The 12,226-nt window shown below is 43.4% G+C and overlaps 1 protein-coding gene across 1 annotated transcript in view; it reads left to right on the top strand.

The window, feature by feature from the left end:
* LOC106142537 (TATA-binding protein-associated factor 172) overlaps window positions 1–12,226 on the top strand; it is a 50,571-nt gene that overhangs the window by 10,958 nt on the left and 27,387 nt on the right. The window contains exons 5-14 of the mRNA XM_060946767.1: window positions 784–924; window positions 2,739–2,893; window positions 3,750–3,942; window positions 4,397–4,605; window positions 5,697–5,792; window positions 6,114–6,290; window positions 8,131–8,253; window positions 8,824–8,960; window positions 9,712–10,045; window positions 10,967–11,110. Of these exons, the coding sequence (XP_060802750.1) occupies window positions 784–924; window positions 2,739–2,893; window positions 3,750–3,942; window positions 4,397–4,605; window positions 5,697–5,792; window positions 6,114–6,290; window positions 8,131–8,253; window positions 8,824–8,960; window positions 9,712–10,045; window positions 10,967–11,110 (1,709 nt within the window). The remainder of the gene's footprint in view (window positions 1–783; window positions 925–2,738; window positions 2,894–3,749; window positions 3,943–4,396; window positions 4,606–5,696; window positions 5,793–6,113; window positions 6,291–8,130; window positions 8,254–8,823; window positions 8,961–9,711; window positions 10,046–10,966; window positions 11,111–12,226) is intronic.

Here is a 12,226-nt window from a genome sequence, read left to right as displayed (position 1 = left end):
TTGACCACGAAGTATGTTCTTATGACGCAGATATTATAATTGAAATGCAGTTTCCGATAAATGTAGCTATAGGATAGGTATTAAATTTATGATCTTCGCATGCGTATGATAATTGAAGAGTTTATTCATAGTGTTGGCTAAAACGACATTTCACACGTTTGGAAATTTCACAAACAAAAGTGGTCGTTCAATGAGCCTAATTGGTCCTCTAATAACTCGCAGTTATTTACTGTAGACCTACATAAGAATAATGAAATAATGAGTACACCTTACATCTGATTTAAATTACTAAAAAGCTATAATATTTAGGAGGAATTGGGATTCATATAGAGAAAGGTTGCTGGCCCATTGCTTTAAATAATATCCCCAGGTTATTACAGCCTTTCGGGCTGAAGCGGGAGTTTCGGGAAATTCTGTCTTGTGACGGTTTAGACTGTGCATTGATATTATGTCTGTCAGTCAATCAATCAGTCAGTGTCCTCCTTTATTTCGTTCTCGTTCGTGGTCCGATACGCTGAATTATGTCAACCAATGGTGTTTATCGTACTTACCACGCGCGTAATCACTCGCTCGTTTGTTTGTTTGTTTGTAATATCTTTATTGCATAGAAATTTACACAGTAACAAGAAAATAGTAAGTAAATACAAGTTATAAAATAAACAAATCACTCGCATTAGGTTCTCTGAATAGGGACCGCATAAATTTCAGGATATCACCTGTTGCGAAGTGAAACTGAGCCCTTTATATATATGTAGATTAAGATTATATTTACTTCTTGAATAGATATAAAAAGCGAGTCAGAGGATACGGGGCGTCTGCGGTGTGACACCTTCGACCTGGAGCGGGTGCTTCAGAACGGCGCCCACCTGATGGGCTCCGAGGGCCGCGAGTACGACAACGACGAGGAGGCTCTCTCACCCGCAGGTATACAGGTTCAATATGTTCGCCCTACACACATACATACATATGGTTACGTCTATATCCCTTGCGGGGTAGACAGAGCCAACAGTCTTGAAAAGACTGAATGGTCTCGTTCAGCTATTTGGCTTAATGATAGAATTGAGATTCAAATAGTGACAGGTTGCTAGCCCATCGCCTAAAAAATTATCCCATGTTTGTAAGGTTACCCCTTTGTCGCCTTTTACGACATCCATGGGAAAGAGACGGAGTGGTCTTAGGTATTCTTTTTGTATTGGTGCCGGGAACCACACGGCACATGTTCACCCTCCTGGACATTATACCCAACTATGTCCTCACCACTCTAGAAATTAGCCTGCTGAAGTTGGTACGCCTTTGACCATGGATCCGGGATTGGGTGAGTCAGGTTCTTACACGAAGCGACTCCTATCTGACCTTGGCAACCTTTGCAGGATTGCAACCGCAATTAAATGTACGCTCTTGGAATATTTTTTTTAATTCTACTACTACTGCGGCGGAACAAACTACACTGCAACATCAAGGAATTTTAACACATATCAGTAAATAAACCCTGGGTGGCAATAATTATACGATATATCTTTCGTCGCCTTAGCTAAGGTGATATGCAAATAAAGAAATTAATATGTGCACTTATAACGCACCAACTTGCATATTTCTAATGCGATGTTACAACAACTACAATTACCTTTTTATTTTCCTTGTTCACGATTACGAACTAAAGATAGTAGATTGATGTCTGCTATCCGTACAAACTATAATTTTTTACATGCAATACTTGTTTAAATATGTTTTAAAATCAGTATGTTTTTTTATTAATTCCAAATTCAATTTGAAGATTCCCGGAATGAACATACAAGTATACAACATTTTAAACGACGCTAAATTTTAAGTAATTTAAGAAAATATAAATGCAATTTTGTATTGTAAAGCGCGTTATTAAAATTATGCAGGCAGATCACTGAGCAAAAGCTAGTGATCCATTAATGAATGTTTTATCCAAGTTATGATGAATGTACTTAAAACTGCAAGTAATAAGCATTTGCTTATCTTATCATTATTTCAACCCATGATGATGCATTATAAACAAAAAATATAAACAAAAAAAAATATTCTCTTCATAAATATAGTTATGGTATTGTACCATTTATTTACACATGAAAAAGGTTTTTGTCTGCTACCCTATACTTATAGTTGCAATAGCCGGAATTTAATGTCGGATTTAAACCTTTTACAACCATACATACAAGACAGAGCTAACAGTCTTCAGAATACTGAAAGGCCACGTTCAGCTGTATAGCTTAATTGTGATTCAAATGTCAGTTGACGGTATTGATGAAAATGCTGCAGTGCAGTTTGTTACCGCTTCTTCTACACTGACGCTTTGGAAGCGGCAGTAAACTTTGTTTAAATTAATTGATGTTGAAATGTCCAATACTAAATGAATAAAAATTTTGGATATGACAGATTGCTATCCCATCGCCGATAAGATGGAAACCAAGTTTATAAGCCTATCCCTTAGTCGCTTTTTATGAAAGAAGTAGAGTGGTTCTATTGTAAAGCGCAGGAAACCACACATTACAGATTTTAAATAATTATATACCTAACTACTTGTCCAAAGTCATCAACCAATAATAGTGCAAATGTTAAAGTTTTTATGGTATGGTGAAAAGTAGAAAGAAGTGTCCAGGGATCGTGCCAATTGTAAAGATGTGGTCTCTGCCTACCCCTCCGGGGAAGAGGCGTGATTTATTTGTGTATGTTTTTTATTTTTATTATTTTTTTTATTATTTATTTTGCAGACATGAAAGAGAAACTGGCGAAACAACGCCAACAGTTAAACGCCCGACTTGGCTTGGACGTGGCCGCTCAATTAGGAGTAGATCTCACTACTGTATACTCCAACGAAGACTTGTGCCCCTCCAGAGCTCAACCGAGCAAGACTGAATCGCTTAGAGTAAGTGACGTCATTGTTTTTCTGAAATAAAGTATGCAGATAATTGTTAGGTTTGACGAAAACGATCAACAGCAAGGCAAAACGCGACTACGTTCTACATACATATAATCACGTCTATATCCATTACGGATTAGACAGAGCCAATAGTCTCGAAAAGACTGATAGGCCACGTTCATTTTTTTGGCTTAATGATATAATAGTGACAGTTAGCTTGGCCATCGCCTGCAAGAAGAATCCCAAGTCTATTAGCCTATCCCTTAGTCGACTTTTACGACATCCATGGGAAAGAGATGGAGTTGTCCTATTCTTTGCCTATTGGTGCCGGGAACCACACGGCATTCGTACTATTATATTTTAATTTCGGATCTAGTTAGTACTTTTTAATCACTGTTATAGATTAGAAACAATCCTGTCTGTTTTTCTGTTTGTACACACAAATATTCAGAATCACTAATATAGCAAGCAGTACAAGCATTACTATAATAGTATAGTTTAGTTTGTAATGTACTAACAGCTGTTGGTTGTTTTAAATATATATATATATATAAAAAAACAGATTTTTCCACGCGTATGAAATTGCATTGCATGCAGCAGCTAGTAAGGAATGAATCAAAATTAATAAATTAAATCAAAATTGTTTTATGTAAGTAAAATAATTATTATATTGTAATTGACTACATTTGCAATACTCACCGAGTTGCTATGATACGAACAAAATTATGCATACCACCTGTATTATATTTATGACTCATAGTTGTCAAATAAACGTTTGAATTTGAATTTGAAATTTGAATCAATAAAATAAAATGAATGCACGGTTTAATAAAATTTACCATTTCTATTTTCTATCCATCAGAGGCCGGTACAAGAGCTAGTCCCCACGTCGAAACACTTAAGTTCTCGAGAAATAAACCTCGCCAAAAGGAAAGCGAGACTGGCGTTCAGCAAACAGAAGTCTCGGGATTGCGACGACCCCCCCTCGGCTCCCCCCACACCCCCCGTGGAGCCAGACCGCAAGAAGATCAAGTTGGAGCATGAGGATTTAATCGGTGAGATAGTCAAATTTGACTGAATTAAATCTATATTAATATTATAATATAAAGCTGTTGAGTTTGTTTGTTTGCTTGTTTGTTTGAACGCGCTAATCTCAGGAACTACTGGTTCGAATTGAAAAATTCTTTTTGTTTTGAATAGACCATTTATCGAGGAAGGCTTTAGGCTATATAACTCACTATACTGCTAACAATCTTAGTTCATTTTGTCTAACCAAATATTGTGAAAATCAGTGCATTAATACAGTTCTTTTTTTTCGTCACAAGTACCAATTTTCATTTTCTCCATTAATTTCAAGTTCCAACCCACATTCAACAGGAATAAACAATCACACTTAAATTGAGAATGCAATTAGTAGAACGCTATCATGTCGTCTCATACTCATATGTAGACGCTCGTCGGATCCACTGGATTATGGGGGTATATTAATAATGATGAGCATATTTTCAGTGGACACCAGCTTACCAGTACCCGATTGTTCTGGCACGTGGGCCGAATGCAGCCGTTGGCCGCTAGAGGGCTGGTGTGGAGCCCTACAGGCCCAGCTGTTCGTGCCCTCGTGGGAGGCGCGACACGGGGCCGCCAGCGCTCTGCGGCAGCTATTGAAAGCTAAAGTGGCTTCTGGCGCGGGGATGACGTCACACATGACCAGGGAACAGGTGGGTCTCATTGTAGAATGCTAGAGGCCGGTGTGGGCACTGCTGAGTGTTAAAGTGGCTTCTGGCGCGGGGATGACGTCACACATGACCAGGGAACAGGTAAGTCTCACTGTAGAATGCTAGAGGCCGGTGTGGGCACTACTGAGTGTTAAAGTGGCTTCAGGCGCGGCGATGACGGCACACATGACCAGGGAACAGGTGGGTCTCACTGCAGAATGCTAGAGGCCGGTGTGGGCACTGCTGAGTGTTAAAGTGGCTTCTGGCGCGGGGATGACGTCACACATGACCAGGGAACAGGTGGGTCTCACTGCAGAATGCTAGAGGCCGGTGTGGGCACTGCTGAGTGTTAAAGTGGCTTCTGGCGCGGGGATGACGTCACACATGACCAGGGAACAGGTGGGTCTCACTGCAGAATGCTAGAGGTCGGTGTTGGCCCTACTGAGTGTTAAAGTGGCTTCTGGCGCGGGGATGACGTCACACATGACCAGGGAACAGGTGGGTCTGACTCTGGAACCTCTAGAATGCTGGGTTTAGTCGCTAGGCTGGTGTGTATTTACAAACTCAGTTCAGTTCAAACACTTGGCCAGATTAAAGGTCTTCGGAATCCGGGGCTGAAAATGAATGTTTTCGTTAACCACTAGGGGGTTGGTGTGGTGCTTTACAATTTACAAAAATTACCAGGAGAAATAGGTCTTTTGAAAGTAATCTGTGCAATATCCGAGAAACATGGTGGGTATTGGAGACATTCCCAGACATTAACAAACCGTAATGGCGGAGGGTTCACACGCAAAAATAAAAGAAAGCGGAAAGACATTACTATTAAATTGACATGACTTCGTGTTCCTATCGTGAAGTATGGATCTAGATCCAGTAGCCGCCGAAATTTTAGTTGTTTTATGAATTGCCGGTGCAAATGCTACAGTGTAGTTTGTTTCGCCGCTTCTTCTACACATACAGTTTGGAAGCGGTAGTTGTTATAATTAGATTTAAGTGATGTGATGTCAATAAGGGATACCTTGTATTCAATTTTGAAAATAAATCTATTCTATTCTAATTAAAGTTATTAATGATTTTAATTTTGTCTGTTGAAGATGGAAGAAGCTCACCAAGAATGGCTTGAAGACATGGCACTTAGACTTCTGTGTGTGCTCGCATTGGACAGATTTGGTGACTTCGTATCTGATCAGGTTACCTACCGTTCACATTATTATTTTTTATTTGTCTCACGTTAAAAGATGATGTTGTCGAAATTGAACTAGAATTTTTTTTTTAAACGTGTTATGTAACTTTTTGTACGTGAAATGTTGTTTTGGGTTATTTCATTGAGATTTGATTGGTTTTTGAGATTCTATTTCCCCCTTGTCCCTTTCAAATTCTGGATTATCTGTAGTTATATTTTGATATATTCGATAGTAGATATAATTATATTTAAGCTGATGTGACTTTAATACGTATCCAATTTGAAAAAAATAGAACTATTCTATTCTAAAGTCGTGTGCCTTATTCAGGTGGTAGCCCCAGTCCGTGAGACGTGCGCGCAAACGCTCGGCGTGTGCGCATCGCAGATGACGTCACAGCGAGTGGCGGCCGTGGCGGCGCTGCTGTCGCGCCTGGCCTCGCAGCCGCAGTGGGAGGCGCGCCACGGAGCCCTGCTCGGGTACAAGTACCTGCTGGCCGCGAGAGAGGTGAGACACCAGCAGATGACGTCACAGCGAGTGGCGGCCGTGGCGGCGCTGCTGTCGCGCCTGGCCTCGCAGCCGCAGTGGGAGGCGCGCCACGGAGCCCTGCTCGGGTACAAGTACCTGCTGGCCGCGAGAGAGGTGAGACACCAGCAGATGACGTCACAGCGAGTGGCGGCCGTGGCGGCGCTGCTGTCGCGCCTGGCCTCGCAGCCGCAGTGGGAGGCGCGCCACGGAGCCCTGCTCGGGTACAAGTACCTGCTGGCCGCGAGAGAGGTGAGACACCAGCAGATGACGTCACAGCGAGTGGCGGCCGTGGCGGCGCTGCTGTCGCGCCTGGCCTCGCAGCCGCAGTGGGAGGCGCGCCACGGAGCCCTGCTCGGGTACAAGTACCTGCTGGCCGCGAGAGAGGTGAGACACCAGCAGATGACGTCACAGCGAGTGGCGGCCGTGGCGGCGCTGCTGTCGCGCCTGGCCTCGCAGCCGCAGTGGGAGGCGCGCCACGGAGCCCTGCTCGGGTACAAGTACCTGCTGGCCGCGAGAGAGGTGAGACACCAGCAGATGACGTCACAGCGAGTGGCGGCCGTGGCGGCGCTGCTGTCGCGCCTGGCCTCGCAGCCGCAGTGGGAGGCGCGCCACGGAGCCCTGCTCGGGTACAAGTACCTGCTGGCCGCGAGAGAGGTGAGACACCAGCAGATGACGTCACAGCGAGTGGCGGCCGTGGCGGCGCTGCTGTCGCGCCTGGCCTCGCAGCCGCAGTGGGAGGCGCGCCACGGAGCCCTGCTCGGGTACAAGTACCTGCTGGCCGCGAGAGAGGTGAGACACCAGCAGATGACGTCACAGCGAGTGGCGGCCGTGGCGGCGCTGCTGTCGCGCCTGGCCTCGCAGCCGCAGTGGGAGGCGCGCCACGGAGCCCTGCTCGGGTACAAGTACCTGCTGGCCGCGAGAGAGGTGAGACACCAGCAGATGACGTCACAGCGAGTGGCGGCCATGGCGGCGCTGCTGTCGCGCCTGGCCTCGCAGCCGCAGTGGGAGGCGCGCCACGGAGCCCTGCTCGGGTACAAGTACCTGCTGGCCGCGAGAGAGGTGAGACACCAGCAGATGACGTCACGCCCGCAGTAGGAAACTAATATCTTACCAGTTTGCCTACCAACGCTCCAGTAGCCAAGACAAAAATGATTGTCCCACTATCTCACTCACTCAAGTAAATCGAAAGGGAGAAAGAGAAGCATTATTATTAGAGATATCATTCTTGATGCCGGGCCGTGGTTCCCGGTACCAATAAAAAAAAGATTAGAACCGCTCCATCTCGTTCCCATGTATTCTATCAAGCCTATTCCTTAGTCGCCTACGACTAAGGAATAGGCTTATAAAATTGGGATTCTTCTTTTAGTTGATTATCATTAAGCTAAACAGATGACGTGGCTTTTCAGTCTTTTCAAGACTGTTAGCTCTGTCTTCCCCCCAAGGGATATTGACGTGATTATATGTATGTATGAAAGTATCATTACATACATACATAAAACCACACCTCTTTCCCGGAGGGGTAGGCAGAGACTACCTCTTTTCCGGAGGGGTAGGCAGAGACTACCTATTTCCACTTGCCACGATCTCTGCACACTTCCTTCGCTTCATCCACATTCATAACTCTCTTCATGCAAGCGGCGGTTTCGGGTACTTTTAACCTGACCCTTTACCAGGACGTCCATAATTTGATCAAGATACGTTCGTCTAGGAAAGTATCATTCTTGATTTAAATTGAAATTTATTGCAAAATCAATATTTGTTTGTATTCCTTTGTAGAAAGGAACTTATATGAAAATAAAAAAATAATGTTCTGCGACAGGAAGTGGCGACATGCTGCGGCGCCATCGAGCAGCTGGTGGCGGGGCTGGAGGACGCGGCCGAGGACGTGTCCGCGGTGGCGGCCGGCGCGCTCGTGCCCGCCGCCAGGGCGCTCTCCGCACAGGTGACGCTCATTGGATCTTGATACTTTTATTTTATTCCGTACTTTCTGAAATATGAACCGATATTTTTCATTTAACGTTTTTAAACATCCTTTAGATGAGTACATTTAACAGTTAAATTTATGCAGTTGAATTAAAAGTCACCCTGTATAATCATAACATAACATCAGCCTCCGCCATGTTTTTAGCGAGATGACTCAGATCGAAACAGAGTACTCGAAACCGCCGAGCTTGCATGAAGAGAGTTGAATGTGGATGCAGTGAAGGAAGTGTGCAGAGATCGTGGCAAGTGGAAAGAGGTAGTCTCAACCTACCCCTCCGGGAAAGAGGCGTGATTTTATGTATGTATGTATGTAATTCAGATCAAGGACTAAAGTTTGAATTCTTTTAGGCGATGAGCTAGCAACCAGTCACTATCTGGATTTCAATTCTACTATTATGCCATGCAGCTGTATTTGGCCTATCAGCCTTGACTCTTACTACCCTGTTTATCGCTATGTTTGCGGCTAACTGAAATATCATAAAGCTTTGCGTGAACCTGAATATTTAGAATTTTTATACAATAATTGTAGGGCGAGACGGTTCCCCACGTGGCCGCGAGACTGTGGCGCTTGCTGCAGGAGCAGGACGATTTGGCTGCGCCGGCGCACTCCTACATGGCGCTGCTGGCCGCGCTGTGCGCGCTGCCGCAGGCCGCCAAGATGTTGCAGTGAGTTTACGACAGCGAGATAGCATCTTAGTTTCTTTTTAAAATTAATTTCAGTATGAATTTTAAAAAACGAACCATTTCATACATATATGTGATCCAGCACTAAAGTACATACAAACTGGAAGCATTAACAAAAAATTCATAAATAAATATTACCCGGTTTTCTTTCCATTTCCTAAACCTTTTTTCCCATTTGCTGCAAGTTAGACCCACTAGTCTCATTCTAATTACATGACTTAGAAAGAGACGGACAAATAAATTCATTTTAATTTTTCACGATTGAAGCTTATAAAAATGAATGTTACCTACAGATTGATAGGTATGTATTTCAAAAGACTCCTGTGTTTGTTTCTTGTATATTTATAAAACAATTTTAGACCTTACCATGTTTGTGGGTGGACATATTTTGTTCTTTCTCGTACAATAAAGGTATAATATAGTGAAAGGCCGCTTTTTTTTTACTTAGTTATCTAGTTTCTTTATTGTTTGCCAGTTGGTTGGACGATTATCCCTTTAATGGAGAAATCCGCCATTGCAATTGATTTATTTCTTTTATAAATATGTACTTTCTCTTCTAACTGTGTAAATTTCTGTGAAATAAAGATATTACAAACAAATAAATAAACAAGACGCTGGATACGAGTCCCTTCCAACATAGGACATCTTGCGGGCAGACCTATGTTAATTTTAATGGTAAAGAATATCGAATTTGTTGGTAACCGATCATAAACAATGTCTCATCTGTTCACAGCCCAATCGACCTCGCAGATGTTCTGCCTCGTCTCTGGCCGTATCTAGACCATTCTACATCTTCCGTAAGAAAAGCGACCCTACAAACTTTATGTACCTTGACACGTCCATTAATTACCACTGAAGAGAACGGTGAGACGAATGGAGATGTCAAAAGTGAGGAGTTGAAGAAGGGTGAGGAAGTGAATAATGTTGAGGAAGTTAAGAGTCAGGAAACGAAGAATGATGACCAATACCTGATGTGGAGCCCTGAGTTGCTGCAAGAAGCGATGAGACATATATATCAGAGGGTGCTGTTTGAACATGTGTGTGAGATACAAGATATAGCTTTGAAAGTGAGTTTTTTGTTTCGGATATATTTCGTTTCAATAATATAAGTAATTTAGTTAATCAATAATTTAAGAATAGAATTGAGATTCAAATAGCGACAGGTTGTTAGCCCATCGAAGCCTAAGAGAAGAATCCCAGGTTTCCAAGCCTATCCCTTAGTCGCCTTTTACGGCATCCAAGGGAACGAAATAGAGCGGTCCTATTCTCTTTTTATTGGTGCCGGGAACCACATGGCACTATTAACTAGTTTAAATACAGGGTAACATTTAAAACAACTGCATCCTTTTAAACATAGACTATACCCAATTACCCATGCTTCTGAGCTGTTTGAGCCTATTTTTATTTAAATTAAACAATTAAACGTCATCATTTTCACATTTAAAAAACTGAATGAATTGTGTCGTTGACCTCTCAATCTTACGCGTCGCTTTTCTGCCGGCCGGGGTGATATGACGTATTTAGGATCGTGGATTTTGATACTTTTATTTTTTCCCGTACTCTCTGAAATTTGAACCGATATTTTTCTTTTAACGTTTTTAAATATCCTTTAGATGAGTACATTTAACAGTTAAATTTATGCAGTTGAATTAAAAGTCACCCTGTATAATCTTGTATCATGCCAGGTGTGGGAGAACCTCCTCCGCCACGCCCGCCTGGAAGTCACCCTCCTGGCCGGCTGCCCGCTGCTGGCCACGTGTAGAATTAAGATTCAAATAGCGACAGATTGTTAGCCCACCGCCTGAGAGAAGAATCCCAGGTTTCCAAGCCTATCCCTTAGTCGCCTCTTGCGACATCCAAGGGAACGAAATAGAGCGGTCCTATTCTCTTTTTATTGGTGCCGGCAACCACACGGCACTGTTCACTAGTTTAAATTTAATCTATGTTCACAAAATAAACGATTTGATTTGAATCTTGTATCATGCCAGGTGTGGGAGAACCTCCTCCGCCACGCTCGCCTGGAAGTCACCCTCCTGGCCGGCTGCCCGCTGCTGGCCACGTGGCTGTGCCTGGCCATGCAGCCCGCCCGCCTGCCGGTGGACCCTGCGCTGTTGCTGCACACGCCGCTCAAGGTGAGTTTCCAATTGGAAATTTCGAGAATTCCTCCTTTTGTGCACCGCTAGACCACGTATGAATAAATAAATATACATATATATATATGGGACAATTAAGGACGTCCTGGTAAAGGGTAAGGTCAAAAGTACCCGAAACCGCCGAGCTTGCATGAAGAGAGTTATGAATGTGGATGAAGCGAAGGAAGTATGCAGAGATAGTGGCAAGTGGAAAGAGGTAGTCTCTACCTTCCCCTCCGGGAAAGAGGCGTGACTTTATGTATGTATGTATATGGGACAAATTACACAGATTGAGTTAGCCTCGAAGTAAGTTCGAGACTTGTGTTACGAGATACTAACACAACGGTTCTATATTAAATACTTATATAGATAAGCATCCAAGAGCCAGGCCAATCAGAAAAAGTTCTTTTCTCATCATGCCCTGGCCGGGATTCGAACCCGGGGGTTCCGGTGTCACAGACAAGCGTACTACCGCTGCGCCACAGAGGCCGCTAAATATATGGGACCTGTCTATTGTTTATTCTTTTTGACTTTTGACTTACTTTTGCTATTATCTATTATTAACTAAGGGAAGATTTTCCGCCAGGCTAGGTGTTATGCCTGGGGCACCCTGTGACAGACTGTTGAGTTGAAGGTTGTATTTATGCTTCGATCCGTGAAATCTTTGTAATCGCGATTTAGATTCTTCGCTGCTGTGTGACAGTCGGAATGTCGCCCCATTGAGTATCGTGCCCACTCGGAGTCAATAATTCCAATTTTTCTCCATCAAGATTCTGTTCGGATGCACTCACCACCTCACCTGGAACCACCTCACCAGAACCTGGAACCCCAGGAAAAGCATGTGGCTCCGTTTACGTGGTCAAGCCTCTATACATATGTACATATGTTGGTGATCGGCGCTTTTACTTTGACTAAGCCGGTTTTTCAAGAGCGTCATACTATATGTGCGTGCATATTAAAATAACATACATTAAATACATATGTAATTACGTCTATATCCCTTGCCGTTAAGACAGAGCTAACAGTCTTGAAAACACTGATAGACTACGTTCAGCTGTGACTTAGTTCTAGAATACATACATAAAATCACCCCTCTTTCCCGGCGGGGTAGGCAGA

This window comes from Amyelois transitella, chromosome 12 (genome assembly GCF_032362555.1).
Source record: "Amyelois transitella isolate CPQ chromosome 12, ilAmyTran1.1, whole genome shotgun sequence".
Classification (NCBI taxonomy): Eukaryota; Metazoa; Arthropoda; class Insecta; order Lepidoptera; family Pyralidae; genus Amyelois; species Amyelois transitella.
This window is presented reverse-complemented; position numbering and strand designations above follow the sequence as displayed.